This window comes from Euprymna scolopes, chromosome 45 (genome assembly GCF_053919585.1).
Source record: "Euprymna scolopes isolate OS-2025 chromosome 45, ASM5391958v1, whole genome shotgun sequence".
NCBI lineage: Eukaryota > Metazoa > Mollusca > Cephalopoda > Sepiida > Sepiolidae > Euprymna > Euprymna scolopes.
Genome location: NC_136526.1, coordinates 4,807,748 through 4,824,427, shown reverse-complemented (window position 1 = coordinate 4,824,427; position 16,680 = coordinate 4,807,748). Strand labels below are relative to the sequence as shown.

At 36.3% G+C, this 16,680-nt stretch overlaps 1 protein-coding gene across 1 annotated transcript in view; it reads left to right on the top strand.

The window, feature by feature from the left end:
* The window catches only part of LOC145269225 (kanadaptin-like), a 69,234-nt gene that overhangs the window by 23,482 nt on the left and 29,072 nt on the right, over positions 1–16,680 (top strand). Inside the window, exons 5-6 of the mRNA XM_080124845.1 lie at positions 3,203–3,345; positions 7,345–7,505. Of these exons, the coding sequence (XP_079980971.1) occupies positions 3,203–3,345; positions 7,345–7,505 (304 nt within the window). The remainder of the gene's footprint in view (positions 1–3,202; positions 3,346–7,344; positions 7,506–16,680) is intronic.

Genomic DNA, 16,680 nt, shown 5'->3' with positions numbered 1-16,680 from the left:
TATAGTCCTCAGCACGATCTCAGCATCGGTCTCTCCACAAAATTTCACTTCTCTACCGTCTACTGCTCTAACCTTCCAAGAGTTGGCGACATTTGTGCAAGTTCCTTCATAATTAATACAAACAAATTGTTCAGAAAAAAAAAAAAAAACGTTTTGTGTTGAGTTTTCATGGAAAAAAAATGTAAATTTTTAAAATCAATTTGTTTTAGCTTTAAAACGTTAAAAAAGAATTTACTTAAAAAATTGTGGGTTTGTATTACTATACACATAGAGCCGAAAAAGTTGAAAAAAAAAAACAAAATATATAACAAATAAATGGTATCAAAGGCAAGATAAGTTACTTTTCTACCTAACTGGATAATATTTTAGTGTTTTTATTTAATGTAACATGTTTATTCAGCTCGAAAAATATACAGTGTTTACCAATGTATTGGAAAATTCAAAATGGGTCAGACTCTCTGTTGATCTCGGTAAGTTTGGAAAAATGAGTTAGAAATAAAAAAAACTATACAAAATATTGTTAAAAACCCACCGAATATGTCAGACTATGTCACGGTAACATATATTGAGCGAGTTTTTAACAGTATTTTGTATAGTTTTTTATTTTTAGCTGTTTGTAGTGCCATGTCGTGCATGGAAAGGGACTCTGCACTCATCTCTGGTGGGCATTCCTGAAGTCATATTCCTGTAGATGAGGAGTCGGTTGATGATCTACTTGTGTTGCCCGACAGTAGCTATGCACATCCGCTTAATCTAGCACCTCTCACCCTAAACTGAAACTACGAAATAAAATAAAATGATAGCTGAACCCAAAATAATGACCAAACCAGACACACTCGAACAATGATTCGCCTCCTCTCTTGAGGCTTGCATTTACAAATATCCGTGGACTTAGAACTAACTTAGATGATGTAGAATCATTTCTCCTAGCAAACTCCTCGGATATCTTTGCACTTAGTGAAACTAACTTACACTCCTCCATCCCATCTAATATCTTTAACATGTCTTCCAGTTTGTCGTAAGGACTCTGACAGACACATGCATGGACTTGGAGTCTGTATTCACAACACCCTCCCATGACTATGGAATCTAAACTAGAATCAGATGACCAAGCCTTCATGTGCTTTGAACTAATTTTACTACATAGTATTAGCTATATATATATACTAGCGTAGGTGCCCGTCGTTGCCCGGGCAATTGGAGGTATGCATTGAGCAAAAAAAAAAAAAAAAAAAATGGTAGTACGGAGACAGGCTTGAACCCGTACCGCGAAGGAGGAAAAGAACGTGAAAAAGAAGTGACGTCTTTGCTGTTGCACCCATCGGCAAACCGGAAGTAGCAAAGGTTTAAATTAAGGCTAGTCAATCAAAAAGAGGGGATGACTTTCGAAAAATATCGGCGAAAAAAGCGACCCCCCTCCCTGTAGAAAACTGCCTAGTTGAGGGTGAATGAATTAATGTTTTTTAGCCAATTTTTCGATATTTGTCGTCCGAAGGGTCGAGCTTCACAACAATACCGATCTCGTGAAAATCTATCGCTTCAGTCGAAAGTTTTAGGCAGACATACAAACATACATTTATATATTGGTAATATATGATGATGGCAGCAACTCGTTCTCAAGTATTACTTAATATATCTCTGGCTCAAAGGATGCAAAAATGAGCGCAACTAGCAGCACGTGGCAGACGGTCACTTCTATGAACTTCCCATAGTCCTGCACATTCACTGATGACCTGGTCCAAGCTGTGGTGCCCCGAACACCTACCAGGCCAGACTCTGGAAGTTCCAGAGCCCTTATTGCCATTGACGCCCACATTTGCATCAGTCCTCATTGAATGTCCGTTTGTCATTTTAGGCTAAAACCAACCTTTTTGTTATCGAGATACACACTGATAGCAAAATATGTATTCCATTACATATCAAGTAATGCCTGTGTTTAAAGCTTTTCATAGTGAGAAAAGACTTTGCACCGAGACAATCCCACTCTCTGAACAACTACCACATTGAACCAAAAAGAAGAGCAAGTCAACATCATTGGAAGCAGCAGTCGCCGCAGGTTTTATATCAGGGTTTTCCTTCTCCTAGAGAAGTTGCCTTCACCTCGGCTTACGGAAGCTCTCTCCACCCAGCATGGCATTTGATCCATACATGCATACGCACATTTTAAAGGTGAGATTTATATTATAGATGGGAGTGCGTCTATCAGGGGATTATTGACTAGCGAGATATCTGCTCACATTACATTTAAACTTCAGCAGGTTAGTAGAGTTAGGGAAGCAGGAAATGGGGAGGAAATTCCAAAGTTTAGCATTCCAAGGGCAGAAACTTATTGCAGGTGGCAATCCAGCATCTAGAAACCCAAATAATAATAAATAATTATATTTCTATTATTGGATTCACTCCTAAACTAATTAACCGATCATTATGGCAAGTGCTCGTCTGAGCTCCAATCTATGTCCCCTCCTCCTCGCCAAACATTCACGAGAAACACTCGTTTGGATGAAAACACTATCAATAATTTCCCCCACTCTTTATCCATGCCTAAACCTAAACGTAAATTCCATGAACAAAGCTTCTTTCTTAGAACTGAAAGCCTGTGGAAGTCTATTCTGTTTGCCTGCTTCCCAGCTGACTACAATATGGCCGTCTTCAAGTCCAACGTAAACAAATTCTTGATGAACCGTCCCCTTAAGTAATCCAGTTTACCAAATTTCCACTACTAACGATTACTACGATATTGTCTCATTGACTACTATGCACTCATTAACCCTTATCCTCGAGTGGCCTCTGGGCCTTAATAAGTGGCGACTCCTTTCTAATATATATAGTTCTTGATGAGTCGTTCCCCTTAAGTAATCCAATTTACCAAAGTTACACTTCTAACGGTTACTATATTGTCCTTGAGTGGCCTCCGGGCTTTGATATGTGATGATTTCCTTGTAAAAAAAAAAATAAATAAAACCTTAACAGTGAAGAGTGGGGATTTTGTTGCTTGTTGTGTTAGTCGCGAGTGACTTTGTAAAGCTATAGGATGCTCTCTATTGAAAGTAACTTTCTAGCAAGGTAGACAGTGTCCACCTTCTTTGCAGCAGTCTTGGCAATGTCCTCAAGGTATTTGTTTCAATTCGTGGTGCCTGTGTTAGGCCGAGGTGTTTGAACCTGTATTGAATTTTTTTTTTTTTTTTTTTGTATCTTTTCACAGACTTCCTGTAGATGATATAAACGGCCGTCCGATCGTGGCGGTAGCATCAGTGGTAGGCAAGAAGCGGGAAGCAGTTGAGGCGTGTGCTCTTGAAGCCTGTAGGATACTTGACCGGCAGGGAGTTTTGCGAGCGTCGACACATGGTTGGTAAATGCTTTTGTTTGTTTTGTTCTTTTTTTTTTTTTTTTTTTTATTTTATTTTTTTTTTTTTTTAATGGCAGATTTGGGTGCTTCTTCAGATTGGCACTCATGGCGGCAATTAAAAGTAAAGAAAATACAGAAAGATCTGTTAGGGTTGAACGATAAAATTGTCACTGTAAAGAAAACAATATTACAGCTCTATTTTAAAACTTTTATTAAAAAAAATCAATTCTAAAAAAACGTGACTTTATTATGTAGTAGAGTTGACATTTCATTTATTCAATGTAGCCATCTTTAGCCTCAATCCCCTCCTCAATACGGGTCTGGAACTTGGAGCACGCCTTTTCCACAAGCATAGGTGGGAGCTCAGCGAATACTTGGCAGATGGTGGTGACCAGGCTGGCTTTGATGTTGTAGAAGGTAATGTGATGATGGTCATACGTCTCGACGTATGACCAAACAAAATAGTCCAGCGTGTTCAAGTTGAGAGAGGAGAAAGGCCAGTCAGAGAAGGGTACAAAGTCGTAACAGTCCTTCTGAAGCCAAGCCTGGGTTTCTTTGTACTTGTGGGCCGGTGCACAGTCCTGCTGCCATATCCAGGGTTTGCCAGCGGCCACCTGATTGCACCAGGAGATCACCACACTCTTCAGCACATCCAGATACATTTTGCTGTTGATTTTCAAGCCGACTTCGAAGATGTGAGGTAGCGTGATGTGGCCTTTACAGGTCCGGAACTGGGAGCATGCCTTTTCCACAAGCACCAGTTGGAGCTCGGCGAATACTTGGCAGATGGCGGCGATCTGGCTGGCTTTGGTGTTGTGGGAGGTCATGTTGGTGCTGCTCTCGACGTATGACCAAACAAAGTAATCCAGCACATTCAGGTTGGGGGAAGAAAGGGGAACAGTGAGAGAACAGTACAAAGTCGTAGCACTCCTGGGTCTGTTTGGACTTGTGAGCCAGTGCCGAGTCCTACTGTCGCACCAAAGACCATTCTGCACCAGAAGATCACCACGCTCTTCAGCACATCCAAGTACATTTTGACTTTCAAGCCGACTTTGAAGATGTTAGGTGGCATGATGTGGCCTTCACTTAAAACCACACCAAAGACCATAACCGCGTCCGGAAACTTTGTTTTCATCACCCTGGGCACATCCCTGTTATTCGTGGCAATCCAGCGATGCATTTTAAGGGTACTGGCAATGGTCCTGTTGTCATAATTTTGATTAGTAGAGAGCATGAGTTGTACAGCGGCGCATCCCCGATCTCGCTCGTTTAACATTGTGTCACTTTCAGACATGATAGAAGGCTCCTATCAGTATTGGGGTTTGTATACAACTGGCTGATTAGTAGATGCTCTGCAACAAAAAAAAAAGGAAACCCGTTTTCATCAAATGGAAATGGAATCTTGTTGTCTTTTCTATGGCGACAATTTTATCGTTCCACTCTGCAGTTCAGTGATTTCTTACCGTTTTTAAATGACGGCACACTATTGAGTTTTTGTAAATTTTTGCAGCATACCTGTCATAAAATATACGCATTTTCTACTCAGAAAGCCTTTTTGCAATAAAATTTAAAAAAAAAACAAAGCTTATATGAGTAGAATTTTTATTCCTATAAAGCAACATATCCTGTATTCAATATCTGGTATAGAATAAAAATGGTGAATGTCAGTGGGACAGTTGTGCCTGGTGTTTTTTAACTACTGCAGCAATATTTGGGTGAATGTGAAAAAAACACTCTTAACTCTTTTTAAATTCATGTTTTTATTTTTAATGTTGTTTAGGTAAGACATTCCTAGTTCATATAGGTATGAAATTGAGAATTGCAGATTTTGATGGCTTTTTTTTTACTTAAAATTGGAATTGAGTGGTGTCATCATAATTAAGAAATTAAATGTTTTTATTAAAACAAAATGAAATTAAATGGCTTTTAGCTGTTATCTCTTTGCAGCACACGCATACCATTCAACAGCTTGAGATTTCATTCACAAACAATGATATATCTATATATCTATAAAAGTGAGTCTGTCTGTCTGTGTACATTTTCCTTTGCAATAACTCTGTTAATTTTCAGTCTACACACTCGAAATTTGATATTCAAGGTACTGACATTTGGGGAAATCTATGTGATTGGTTTTCAGCCATAAATTTGGCTGTTAAGGGATCAAAGTTCAACGATTTGACCTTTGAGAACTCTACCAAACTCCTCCGCCAATTTTGGGTCAAAATACTTGAAATTTTAGATATAGGTTCCTTGGACATAGATCTAACTTAATAACTTGATTTGAGCCGAAAAAAAATGTTATGGGGTCAGAATAGAGTTTAAATTTTAAAAAAATTTGACCGCTTCGATCTCTACCAAATTACTCAGACAATTTCTGGTCTAAACATTTGAAATTTTACATAAAGGGTATTCAGAGATAGGGCAAGCTTTTTAATCGGTTCGGGTTGAAAATTTGAGCTACTAATATATAAATGTATGTATGTATGTTTGCATGTCTTCCTAAAACTTTCGATAGAGGCGACTGATTTTGTTAAGATCAGTATCGTTTTGAAGTTCGACCTTTCAGACGACAAATATATCGAAAAATTGGCTAAAAACATTAATATCTTCATCTTCAACTGGGCACTTTTCTACAGGCAGGGGTCGCTTTTTTCATTGATATTTTCAAAAGTCATCCTCTCTTTTTGATTGTCAAGCCTTAATTAAAACCTATGCCACTTCTGGTTTGGCGGTGGTCGTAACAGCAAAGACGTCACATTTTTTTTTCCCCCGTTCTTTTCCTTCTTAGCGGTACGGGTTCGAGCCTGCCTTCCTACTACCACTTTTTTTTTTTTTTGCTCAACACACACCTCCTAACACCCAAGCAACACCAGGCTGAAATGCTAGTATATGTATATATATATATATATATATATATATATATATATATATATATATATATATATATATACACACACACACATACTTTACTCTGTGACATCGCTATCATCTCAAGGAGTGAGATCGAATCACACAGCGTATCCTGTATTCAATACCTGGTATATAATAATAATGGTGAATGTCAGTGGGACAAGTTGTGCCTGGTGTTTTTTAACTGCTGCTGCAATATGTGAATGGGAAAGTCACGTTCTTAATTATTCTTCAATATTTTTAAGTCTTTCACGTTTTTTTATTTCTAATGTTACTTAGGTAAGAAAATCGCATAGTTAGGAAGTTGAGAATTGCAGTAAGATTTTGATGGAGTTAGAGTTGAAATTGAGTTATCCTGAATAAAAAATTTGTTTTTATTGAACAAAATTTTTTTTTTTTTATTGCATTTTCACTTGATGTGATCCCTGATGGCTTGTAGTACCTTGTCATTTTGAGCAATGGCTCCTCAGCTTTCAGCCGAGAGTTTAGGGCGATTTCTACCATTACCACAGCGTGATCAGCATTCTCGAGTGATTATGGACATTTTTTTTTTTTTTTAAATTTTTTTTTTTACATGGAGTTCACCACTTATCAAGGCCCAGAAGCCACTTGGGATAAGGGTTATTGTGTGTACAGTAATCAAAGGGATAGTGTAGCAATAGTATTGGAGAAATTGTGAGGTGTCATTACTTAGGAGGGGGGGGCGGTTCATCAGGAATTTCTTTGTGTTGGACTTGAAGACATCCAGGTTGAAGTCGGGAGGGAAACAGGCAAGCGGAACAGAGTTCCACAGGCGTGCAGTTCTAAGAAAGAAGCTTTGTTCATGGTATCTACGTTTTGATTTAAAATCTAGAAGTGAGGCTTGTTCTTGCTGTTCTGGGAAACGGGTCGGAAACATGACTGTTTGTGATAGGGAGTGAGATAGAGAGAAGTTGTTATGCTACCAGCTGCATGTATGTAAATATGAAATTAAGTGGCTTCATCTCTTCTTACATTCCACCTGCATGAAATTAAGCGGCTTCTTCACAACGCACCAGAAATCCTTCTGCGGCATAGTTAAAAAAAAAATTTTTTTCCTTACATTTCAGAAAGTCGGAAACGCAAGAAAAAGAATTGGGAAGAAAATGACTTCTATGACAGTGATGAGGATACCTTTCTCGACCGGACAGGGACGATTGAAAAGAAACGAGAACAGAGAATGAAAAAAGCCGGTAAAGTCGATGACGAAACGGAGACTTATGAATCCCTGGTCAGTACCTAATCATTTCCTTTTACTTTTTTTTTTTTTAATGGAAATCATTCCAGACAAGGCATGAAGCCATTTGGTGTCAGGAACTAAAAATTGCATTATCTCTATATCTATAAAAGTGAGAATGTGTGTGTGTGTGTGTGTGTGATAGGACAACTCTCAACCTATATACTCAACGGATTTTTTTGATCTACAAACTTGAAATTTGATATGTAGAATATTCAGACATGTGAAAAACTTTTTAATTAGATTTCATCTGGAAAAAGGCTTGCTAAGGGGTTGAAATTGAGAAATTGGTATGTGGGGTGTCGTCAGATTTTTTTCTGTTTGTTACCGGTTTCACGGTTGCGCATGTTAAAAATAAGTAGGTTTGAAAACACTTGTTAAAGATTGTGTCAAGCCGGCATAATGCCTATTGTACTTGGCTCCCTGTCTTTAGTTTTTAGTTTCGATCTCAGCCGGAGTATTATCTTTTTTTACGTACAAAAAAATGAACTGTTTAGAAAAAACATAATACTCGGATACACATGTCTCGGTTTCTGTATGAATTAAAATATAATATTTATGCATGTTTTTACGACCGGTCTGCTAATATTAATTAAAAAGGCAAAGGAAAGTAGATCACTTCTAGATAAAACCAAACCTGAAAGGAATCCTCATAACGGTGTTCAATCTCCTGAACTCCAAACAAGATAGCCAAAGCGTAAGCTCGTCAGGAACCTAATAGGAAAGGAACGAAGATGTTACAGTGGCATAGCCAGTTCCATAGTCTGTACCAGTATCCATCAAACTAATAATTCACATTTAAACAATTTGGTAGTTCGATGGATACTGTTACAGACTATGGAATCGTCTATGTCAAGCTCAAATTCTGTTTTGATCTATTGTAGTCAATTGTGTACTAATACTGTTGGGAAAGGTATGAACCCACAATCTTGTCTACCTCTGTGTTATGGATTAAAATGCTGATTTGTGTTCAGTTAAATGTATACCATTGTTAGATGTTCGAATGGGTGAGTTAGATGGTGTATATGTTGTGCATTTCTTGACAGTTAAATATGACAGTTCTAGGCCGAAGGATCGTGAGAATGGAAGACTGAGGTGAGTGGATGGATATTAGCCCTAACCTCCAACACGCGCCACAGTTTTAAGCCCCATTGTATGTAACATGATGTAACTGTAATTTAATTTAATACTAGCCTGGGTACCCGGCGTTGTCTGGGTGTTTGGAGGTGTGTGTTGATCCCCCCCCCAAAAAAAAAAGTGATAGTAAGCAGACAGGCTCAACTCCATACCACAAAGGAAGAAAAGAACATGAAAAAAAAAAAAGTGACATCTTTGCTGTTGCATCCACCGCCAAGCCGGAAGTGGCGAAGGTTTAAATTAAGGCTAGTCAATCAAAAAGAGGGGATGACTTTCGAAAATATCGTCGAAAAAAAGCGACTTCTTCTTATAGAGAAATAGTTATGGGTGAAGACATTAATGTTTTTAGCCAATTTTTTTTTTTTTAACACCTCCTTCTACCCTGGCTACCTACAGTCGGTTTTGATTCCCTTCCTCACGCTACTGACATTTTTTTTTTTTTGAACAACTCTCGCCACCCAGACTTACTACTGTTATTTTACACACACACACACACCCTTTCCACACACCTCTCCACACCCAGGCAATGCCAGGTACCCCCGCTATTTATTAAATAAACTTACATAATAAAAGTAGGTTTCATGAAATATGTTAGAGGAAATATTTTTTCATATGTTCTACCCCCATATTTCACGTTACAAAAACTAAACAAAATAAATGTAGGCCGGTAAAAATGTCAATATTTTTTAAAGCTGAAAAGATCAAATAATTAAAAACATAGTTATTTTTTATATATATATATATATATATATATATATATATATATATATATATATATATATATATATATATATAATCCTGTTATTTATTTCACTTCAAGATGTAAATAAAATTGGACATAAAATCATCATTGTTATTATGTTACAAAAAAAAAAAACATAAGCACTTTTTCTTAAGATTTTTTTTTCTGTAATATAATTCTTTGAATTACAACAACAAAAAAACAGAATTCTAAAAAATAATTATTTTTAAAAATGATATTAAATTCAAATATTCTGCAATATGAAGTTTAAACAAAGATTTTTTTTTATAACAGGTTTCCAATATTAAAAAAATATATTCATATATTTTAATATATGATTCTTGACTCCAAACAAATTTTTTTAGGTCGATTTTGGATTTGCAATTTTTATTAAATTGCAAATCCAAAATCGACCTAAAAAAATTTGAATGAAAACAAAATTTGTTTGGATTTTATTCTTTAAAATGATAGAGGGTGATGTTTATTTTCATAAATTTTTGTCACCGCTTTATGCATTCCTTAAAGAATCCGAGAAACGCAAGTCGTAATTAAGTCCTAATCCTGAGAAACGTAGTTTGCTTATGTGCAATAAGGAGAACGCGGCGGCGTTGTGGTCGTCGTTGTGGCCAAACTAAACTAAGTTCCAATGTTAGTTTAGTAAAAAATGGTAACAAATTAGTAATTATGCATACAGGAACTAAAATGACTTTTATAAAATAACCGCAAAGAAAAATATCTAGGGTTTGTATTACTGTACACATAGATTCGAAAAAGTTGTCAAAAAACAAATATATAACAAATAAATATTATCAAAGGCAAGATAAGTTACTTTTCTACCAAACTGGATACATTTTTTGTGTTTTTATTCAATGTAACATGTTTATTCAGCTCGAAAAACATGCAGTGTTTACCGATGTGTTGGAAAATTCAAAATGGCGCCCGACACTCTCTTTAACACGGTAAGTTGGAGAAAAGGAGTTATAAATAATAAACTAGATAAAATATTATTAAAAAACACAGAATATATGTCAACTTATGTCACGGTAACATATATTAGCGAATTTTTAAGAGTATTTTGTCTAGTTTATTATTTATAACATCTTTTCCTGAACTTACCATGTTAAAGAGAGTGTCAGGCGCCATTTTGAATTTTCCAACACATCGGTAAACACTGCATGTTTTTCGAGCTGAATAAACATGTTACATTGAATAAAAACACACACACCTCCAAATACCCAGGAAATGCCGGGTACCCCTCGCTATAATATAAAAGGCAAAATGTGTGTTTGTGTTTTTGTCAAAAACTTTCGACACACACATCAAATCGTGACAAAATTTGTTTTAAAGCTCAGTCTCTCTGTTTCTCCTTCCCCCTTCCTCTCTAGTGCTAACCCTAACCCTAACCCCTTGCTCTCTTCTTCAGAGTGGTAGTACATGTTAGGGTTCCAACTATGGGTTAAATAGAAACTGATTTGAAAACAACAAATATATTCTATTAAAAAATTTTTCTTTAAAATCTTTGGATTCGGCATTAAATAACCCGAAAAGGGTTGATATGCCGTAAAACAAAAACAACCAACCAGAAGATATTGGCTTCCTGAGCTGACGAAATACACCTTACATTGATGCTCATTCTGCAGGGTAGCGAACAAAAATGTTAAAATCCACTATAAAACAACCAAACCAAACACTACAAACTCTGTTCTGTCTGCCTGCTTCCCACCTGACTACAACTTGGATGTCTTCAAGTCAAACATTAACAAATTCCTGATGAACCGCCCCCTTAAGTAAACACTTCATCAAATCTCCACACTAACGTAATGTACTTGCAATAACCCTTATCCCTGAGTGGCTTCCGGGCCTTGATAAGTGGTGACCACTGTGTAAAAAAAAAAAACGGTTTTACTCACTTTTAAAGCATTTAATCGGTTTGAAAATGATGCGGTTATTTCGATAGTTGCGAACAAGAAAAATGACAGCCAACTGATTTAAATACGTGAAATGAGTTAAAACAAAAAAATTATACATAATACTATAAGAAACACACCTAATTATAACATATATTTAAAGTATAAACCGTTTGTATATGTATGTGTATATATTTATGTATGTGTATGTATTTATGTATGTGTATGTATTAAATTTAAATATCTATGCTGCTGCTACCAGATCAGGCTGCCTGAAGATATTGGCTCCTTGAGACGAAATGCATCTAACGTTGATGCTTCTTGTTTTTTCTACTTCCTTTTTCAAAACTTTATTATGCCTTGCAAAACTTAATTATGTCTTGCAAAACTTAATTATGCCTTGCAAAACTTAATTATGTTTTGCAAAACTTAATTATGTTCTGCAAAACTAAAAAACAAAAACGACAATCCTATTTTCCCCTTTTCCTATTTCCCATTTCTCTTTCTCTTTCTCTTTCTATGTCCCCAGCTTCCTGGCTGGTTTTCCTAACGTAAAATGTACCAAAACATTGATACTGTAACCCTTTTCCCTCTCCCATTACAAAACTCATTCATGTTCTGCAGGTCAGGGAACAAAAACGATAAAATCTAATATATATAAAAGCTAAAATGTATGTTCGCTTTTTGTGTATGTCCAAGAAAGGCTTTTTTCAGCGAAGCGGTCAGTTGGTTCACAACTTTTTAAAAATTTTTATATCACATGTAAATCGTAATATCTCAGAGTTAACAACGGAGCTCGCCTGTCTATTTAATTTGCTCGACTTCGGGAAGATAAATATTCAACAGTTTTCGCTCGCCACATGTGGGTTAGGCCTTTTCCTATAATAAAAGCGACACCAATTGTCTAGGTATTTTTCCGGTCTCAATCACCGGAAATGTCCGAAAGCAATCGGCTTTACTTAATGTGGAAATATTGTTTCCTTATATCAGAAGATAATTGCTATTCAATTTCGACAAGTGGAGCTGTTTCCCCTACCCCCAACATCTTGGGGGGGGGGAAGGTGTTCCGCACTAAATGATACCCTACAGTCAAAAATTGACCTCATTAAGTCATTAAAACGTGCACCTGCTAATTTAAGTAATTAAATAAATTCAAACGGGTCTCCGTTGTAGGTCGCGGTGGCCCAATGGTTAATGTCGCACACTTTTTTTTTTTTTTTCACACTTTAATTTCCAACTTTGCCTCAAGGGTTCGGGTTCGATTCTCATACTTATCTACCAAAACATTTTTTTTTTAACATCCCCCCCCTCACCCGGAGTTTTGATTTACCCAAAACCACACACACACCTCCAAATACCCGGGCAACGCCGGGTACCCCTCGCTAGTCTACTATAAAACAACCAAACCAAACACTGCAAACTAACAATTGAAGATACAAAAAGCTTGGAGAATTTAATTTAAAAAAAAAAACCTTCTACAAAATAACTGGATGCAACATGAATACTATTTCCAAAATAACTGGATTCGGCATTAAATAACCAAAAAAGGGGTGATATGCCGTAAAACAACCAAACTCTCTCATTTGTTATTCTTTTTTTCTCATTTCCCTCTTGTTCTTCTTCCCCCGTCTCTCTCTTGTACCCTCTCTCTCTCTCTCTCTCTCTTTTGCTTTTCTTCTTTCTCTGGACAACTAGCGGGGGTACCCGGCATTGCCCGGGTGTTTGTAGGTGTGTGTGTGTGTGTGTGTAGGGGGGGTAAAGTAAAGAATAAGCAAATTTAATTAATAATAAAAAAAATTAATTACCCTGTTTCAATAATAATAAAATAAAACGATGTTAAACTTCCAAAAAAAATCGGAAAATTGAAAATAGAAAAAAAAACTTCTTTAAAAAGGCGAAAATAAGGGGGGAGGGGGAATGGTGAACGTGGTCGGAAAAACAAAAGCAAAAAAAAAACACGTCGAAAAAGAAAAAAAAAAAATATGGCATAAATAACTCTTTGTTTGTATTATATGTTTATTTAAAAAAAAAATGGAAAGAACCCTTTTTTTTTAGTGTATAAATGTTGGGGAAAAAAATGGTAATTAAGCAACGTAAAAGTAAGCCTGGGATAAGAATTAATGTTTGTGGGAATGTCGCTAGTGGTTAATTCCGTGGTGCGTTTCACCCAATAGGAAGCATCGAACGTAAAGGCACAGTCAAATTCCATTCCAGTTTTTTTAAGCAACCGGCATTCGTTCGTAACTGTCCCTTGTGAACGATCACGCAACGGTGTAAATGGGTGGCGAGGAAGGAGGAATTTATTAGAGAGAAAAGATTTTACTACTTCCAGTGATTGTAACCGATTTTGGCAGGGAACTCTCAGCAGAAAAAATATAGGAATCTACGATTATCGAGGAAGTGGAGAGATAATATGCCTATAACACACCTCAGATATTGCGCTGCAGTTATGTTGAAATGTCTTGATTTTTAATCCTATTAAGGTCAAAATCAGAGGGGAAGAAATGAGTTCATTTTATATATGTAGGGATAAAGAATCTTTCTTGGTTTTTCTTTGTTTCTTTCTAATTTATATGTAGAGTAAGAATTTCTTGAAGTTTCAAGTATTACACAAAACACAGCCATTTTTTTTTTCTCTAGACTACTATGTCTACGGATTACCAAAATTGTTCTATCCAATTGAAGAAGGAATTATAAACTTGATATTTATCCGAGCTGGACTGTATGAATGACCCTCTGCGGATGGTGTAGAGATTCGAATCGGATCCAAACAAGAACAAACATGGTGGTGAAAAACAAAAGGGAAAAAGACACTGAAACATTTGCCATTTAATTCAACCAGTTGTTTTGAACTTCGACCTTTAACAAAGCAGGGGTCAGCCACATTGATCTGACCTTTTAAATCCAACAGTCATCGCTTTTTGTCAACACACTGGCAACCTAAGTCCCTATTTACAATGCCTCCCCACGAGGACACAGAGTTAGACACCAGGGTCGTTTTTTAATGTGGAGAAAAGGAACAAAAATAAAAATTGTCTCAGTCGTGAAGGATTTCTCCTCCACTGACAGAGAACAAGAAATTGAAGTGCAGCATCTGAAGAACAGATGGTGTTTATTTGCTCCCCCACCGAGCAAATTAGGCACAAGGCCGATTTTTAATGTGAGGAGTGAAGGGAGGGGGAAGGGAAAAAGGGGACCAGCTCCCGAGAGGTGGGAAATGGGAGCTGGTTAATGGTCAGGCATGTGGGGTTGCCCCCACATCTGGTCTTTGCTAGTCATAGCTAGTCATAGCTTGCAGCATCTGCCGGAACAGATACTACACTTTGATCTTGGCCCGAAGGCCGAGAACTATGTATTTATTTGCTCCCCCACTGAGCAAATTAGGCACAAGGCCATTTTTAATGTGAGGTAAAAACCAGCTCCCCTAAAAGGGGTCACTCTGGTTACCAAAAATAATAATTGTCCCAGTATAGAGGGTTTCCCCTCCATTGACTGGTACAAATTATCTTAAGTGCAGTATCTGCCGGAACAGATACTACACTTTGATCTTGTCCCGAAGGCCAAAGTCCTGGAAACCTAAGTCAAGCAAGAGATAAAGGGGCATAACTCTTGTATCCACAATATCAGAAATTCAAAATTTTAAAGTAATCTACAATTGACGAAAACTAACATTTAATCGCACTTGATTGGGTGAAGGAAATGCTAACATGATTGTCATCAGGCATATTGTTTTGTATGCAAAAAGGCGTTTGTTTTGAGCAAATGCCTAGAAATCGCTTAGAAATAAGCGTGTCAGGGTTAGGGTCATATGATTGTCGTTAAGCATAATGTCGTTATATAAAAAGTCGTTTGTTTTGAGCAAAATGGATGAAAGTGCCGAGAAATCGCACATCGAACAAAAGGTGTAAATAGATTTGACTTTTTTTAACCCAAAACATTGTCAACCTAAGTCAAGCAAGAGACTGTCATGTTTTTGTATGCTAAAGGGACATTAACTCTTGTATGCACAATATTAGAAATTAAAACAAACATAGCATAGACCAATCTACAATGGGGGGAAAAATAATATTTCATCGCACTTGATTGGCCAAATATAAGTGGGTCAGGGTTAGGGTTATATGATTGTCGTTAAGCATATTGTCGTTATATAAAAAGGCGTTTGTTTTGAGCAAAACTGATGAAAGTGCCTAGAAATCGCACTAAACACAAAACGAACAAAAGCTGTAAATAGTTTTGTTGTACGTTAACTTCATGTAAATAACTTGTAAAACTTCATGGAATAAAGAGAAAAATGGATTATTTTGCACAAATGAGAACATTGTTAATAACTATACCTTGTGTAAAATTTTGTTCATATGTCAGTTGAATGTGTAGTAATGTTTTAGATTATTAGCGCGCCGTATATTATTTGTTATTTACTTTTCATATTCATTACTTGTTATAATGTATGTCGATAATAATTTTTAAAAATACTCTTTGTAGCTTTTTTTTGTTATATGTGACTTATATACATACTAGCAAGGGGCAATATATATGAAAAACGAAGCCTTCATGACGCGTAGTTGGAAAATAGTAGTGTTTAAAAAAAAACAGGTGCGCGTTTTTGATTGACGTGACAGCGATAGGTATTCAACAGTTAGCATTTTATGCGGGGCAGTTTTGAATGAGGTGAATAAATCGGTTTATTTGTTTTTAAAAACCCGCTCCCTGTTTATTAGGAGGAGCGAAATGAAAGCTACAGTCTGATATGACGAAGTCGACATTGAACAAACGTTACTTAGTTCTCTTGAGACAACTGGCTTTCGGCCTGTGATTAGAGTCAAGTTTCATTTTTTTTTATACTGAAAACCGAATGTAACGCGTGCCGATGTGGGAAATGTGGAATAATTAACGTTTGAAAGTCAATAAAATTAAATAGACAGGCGAGCTCCGTGGGTAACTCTGAGATATTACAATTTATAGATGATATAAAAAGTTTTAAGAAGTTGTGAACCGAGCAAGTGCTTCTCTGAAAGAAGCCTTTTGTGGACATCGAGGAAAAGCGTACAAACATACATACATTTTCGTTTTTATATATATAGATATCTATATATATATATATATACATATAAACATATATATACATATATATATATAGACCTATCTATCTCTCTCCCTCTCTCTCTCTCCCTCTCTCTCTCTCTCTATATATATATATATATATATATATATATTTATATATACACACACAAATATATATATATATAAATATTGTCAATTAAGTTTATAATAATTTATCTCCACAGCGCCTGACCAACTAATAATACACGTACCATGTCTCTAAGCCGCCAAGAATTGCAAATAAACAAACATTAAATGTAATTGAACAAAATTAATGAATTGT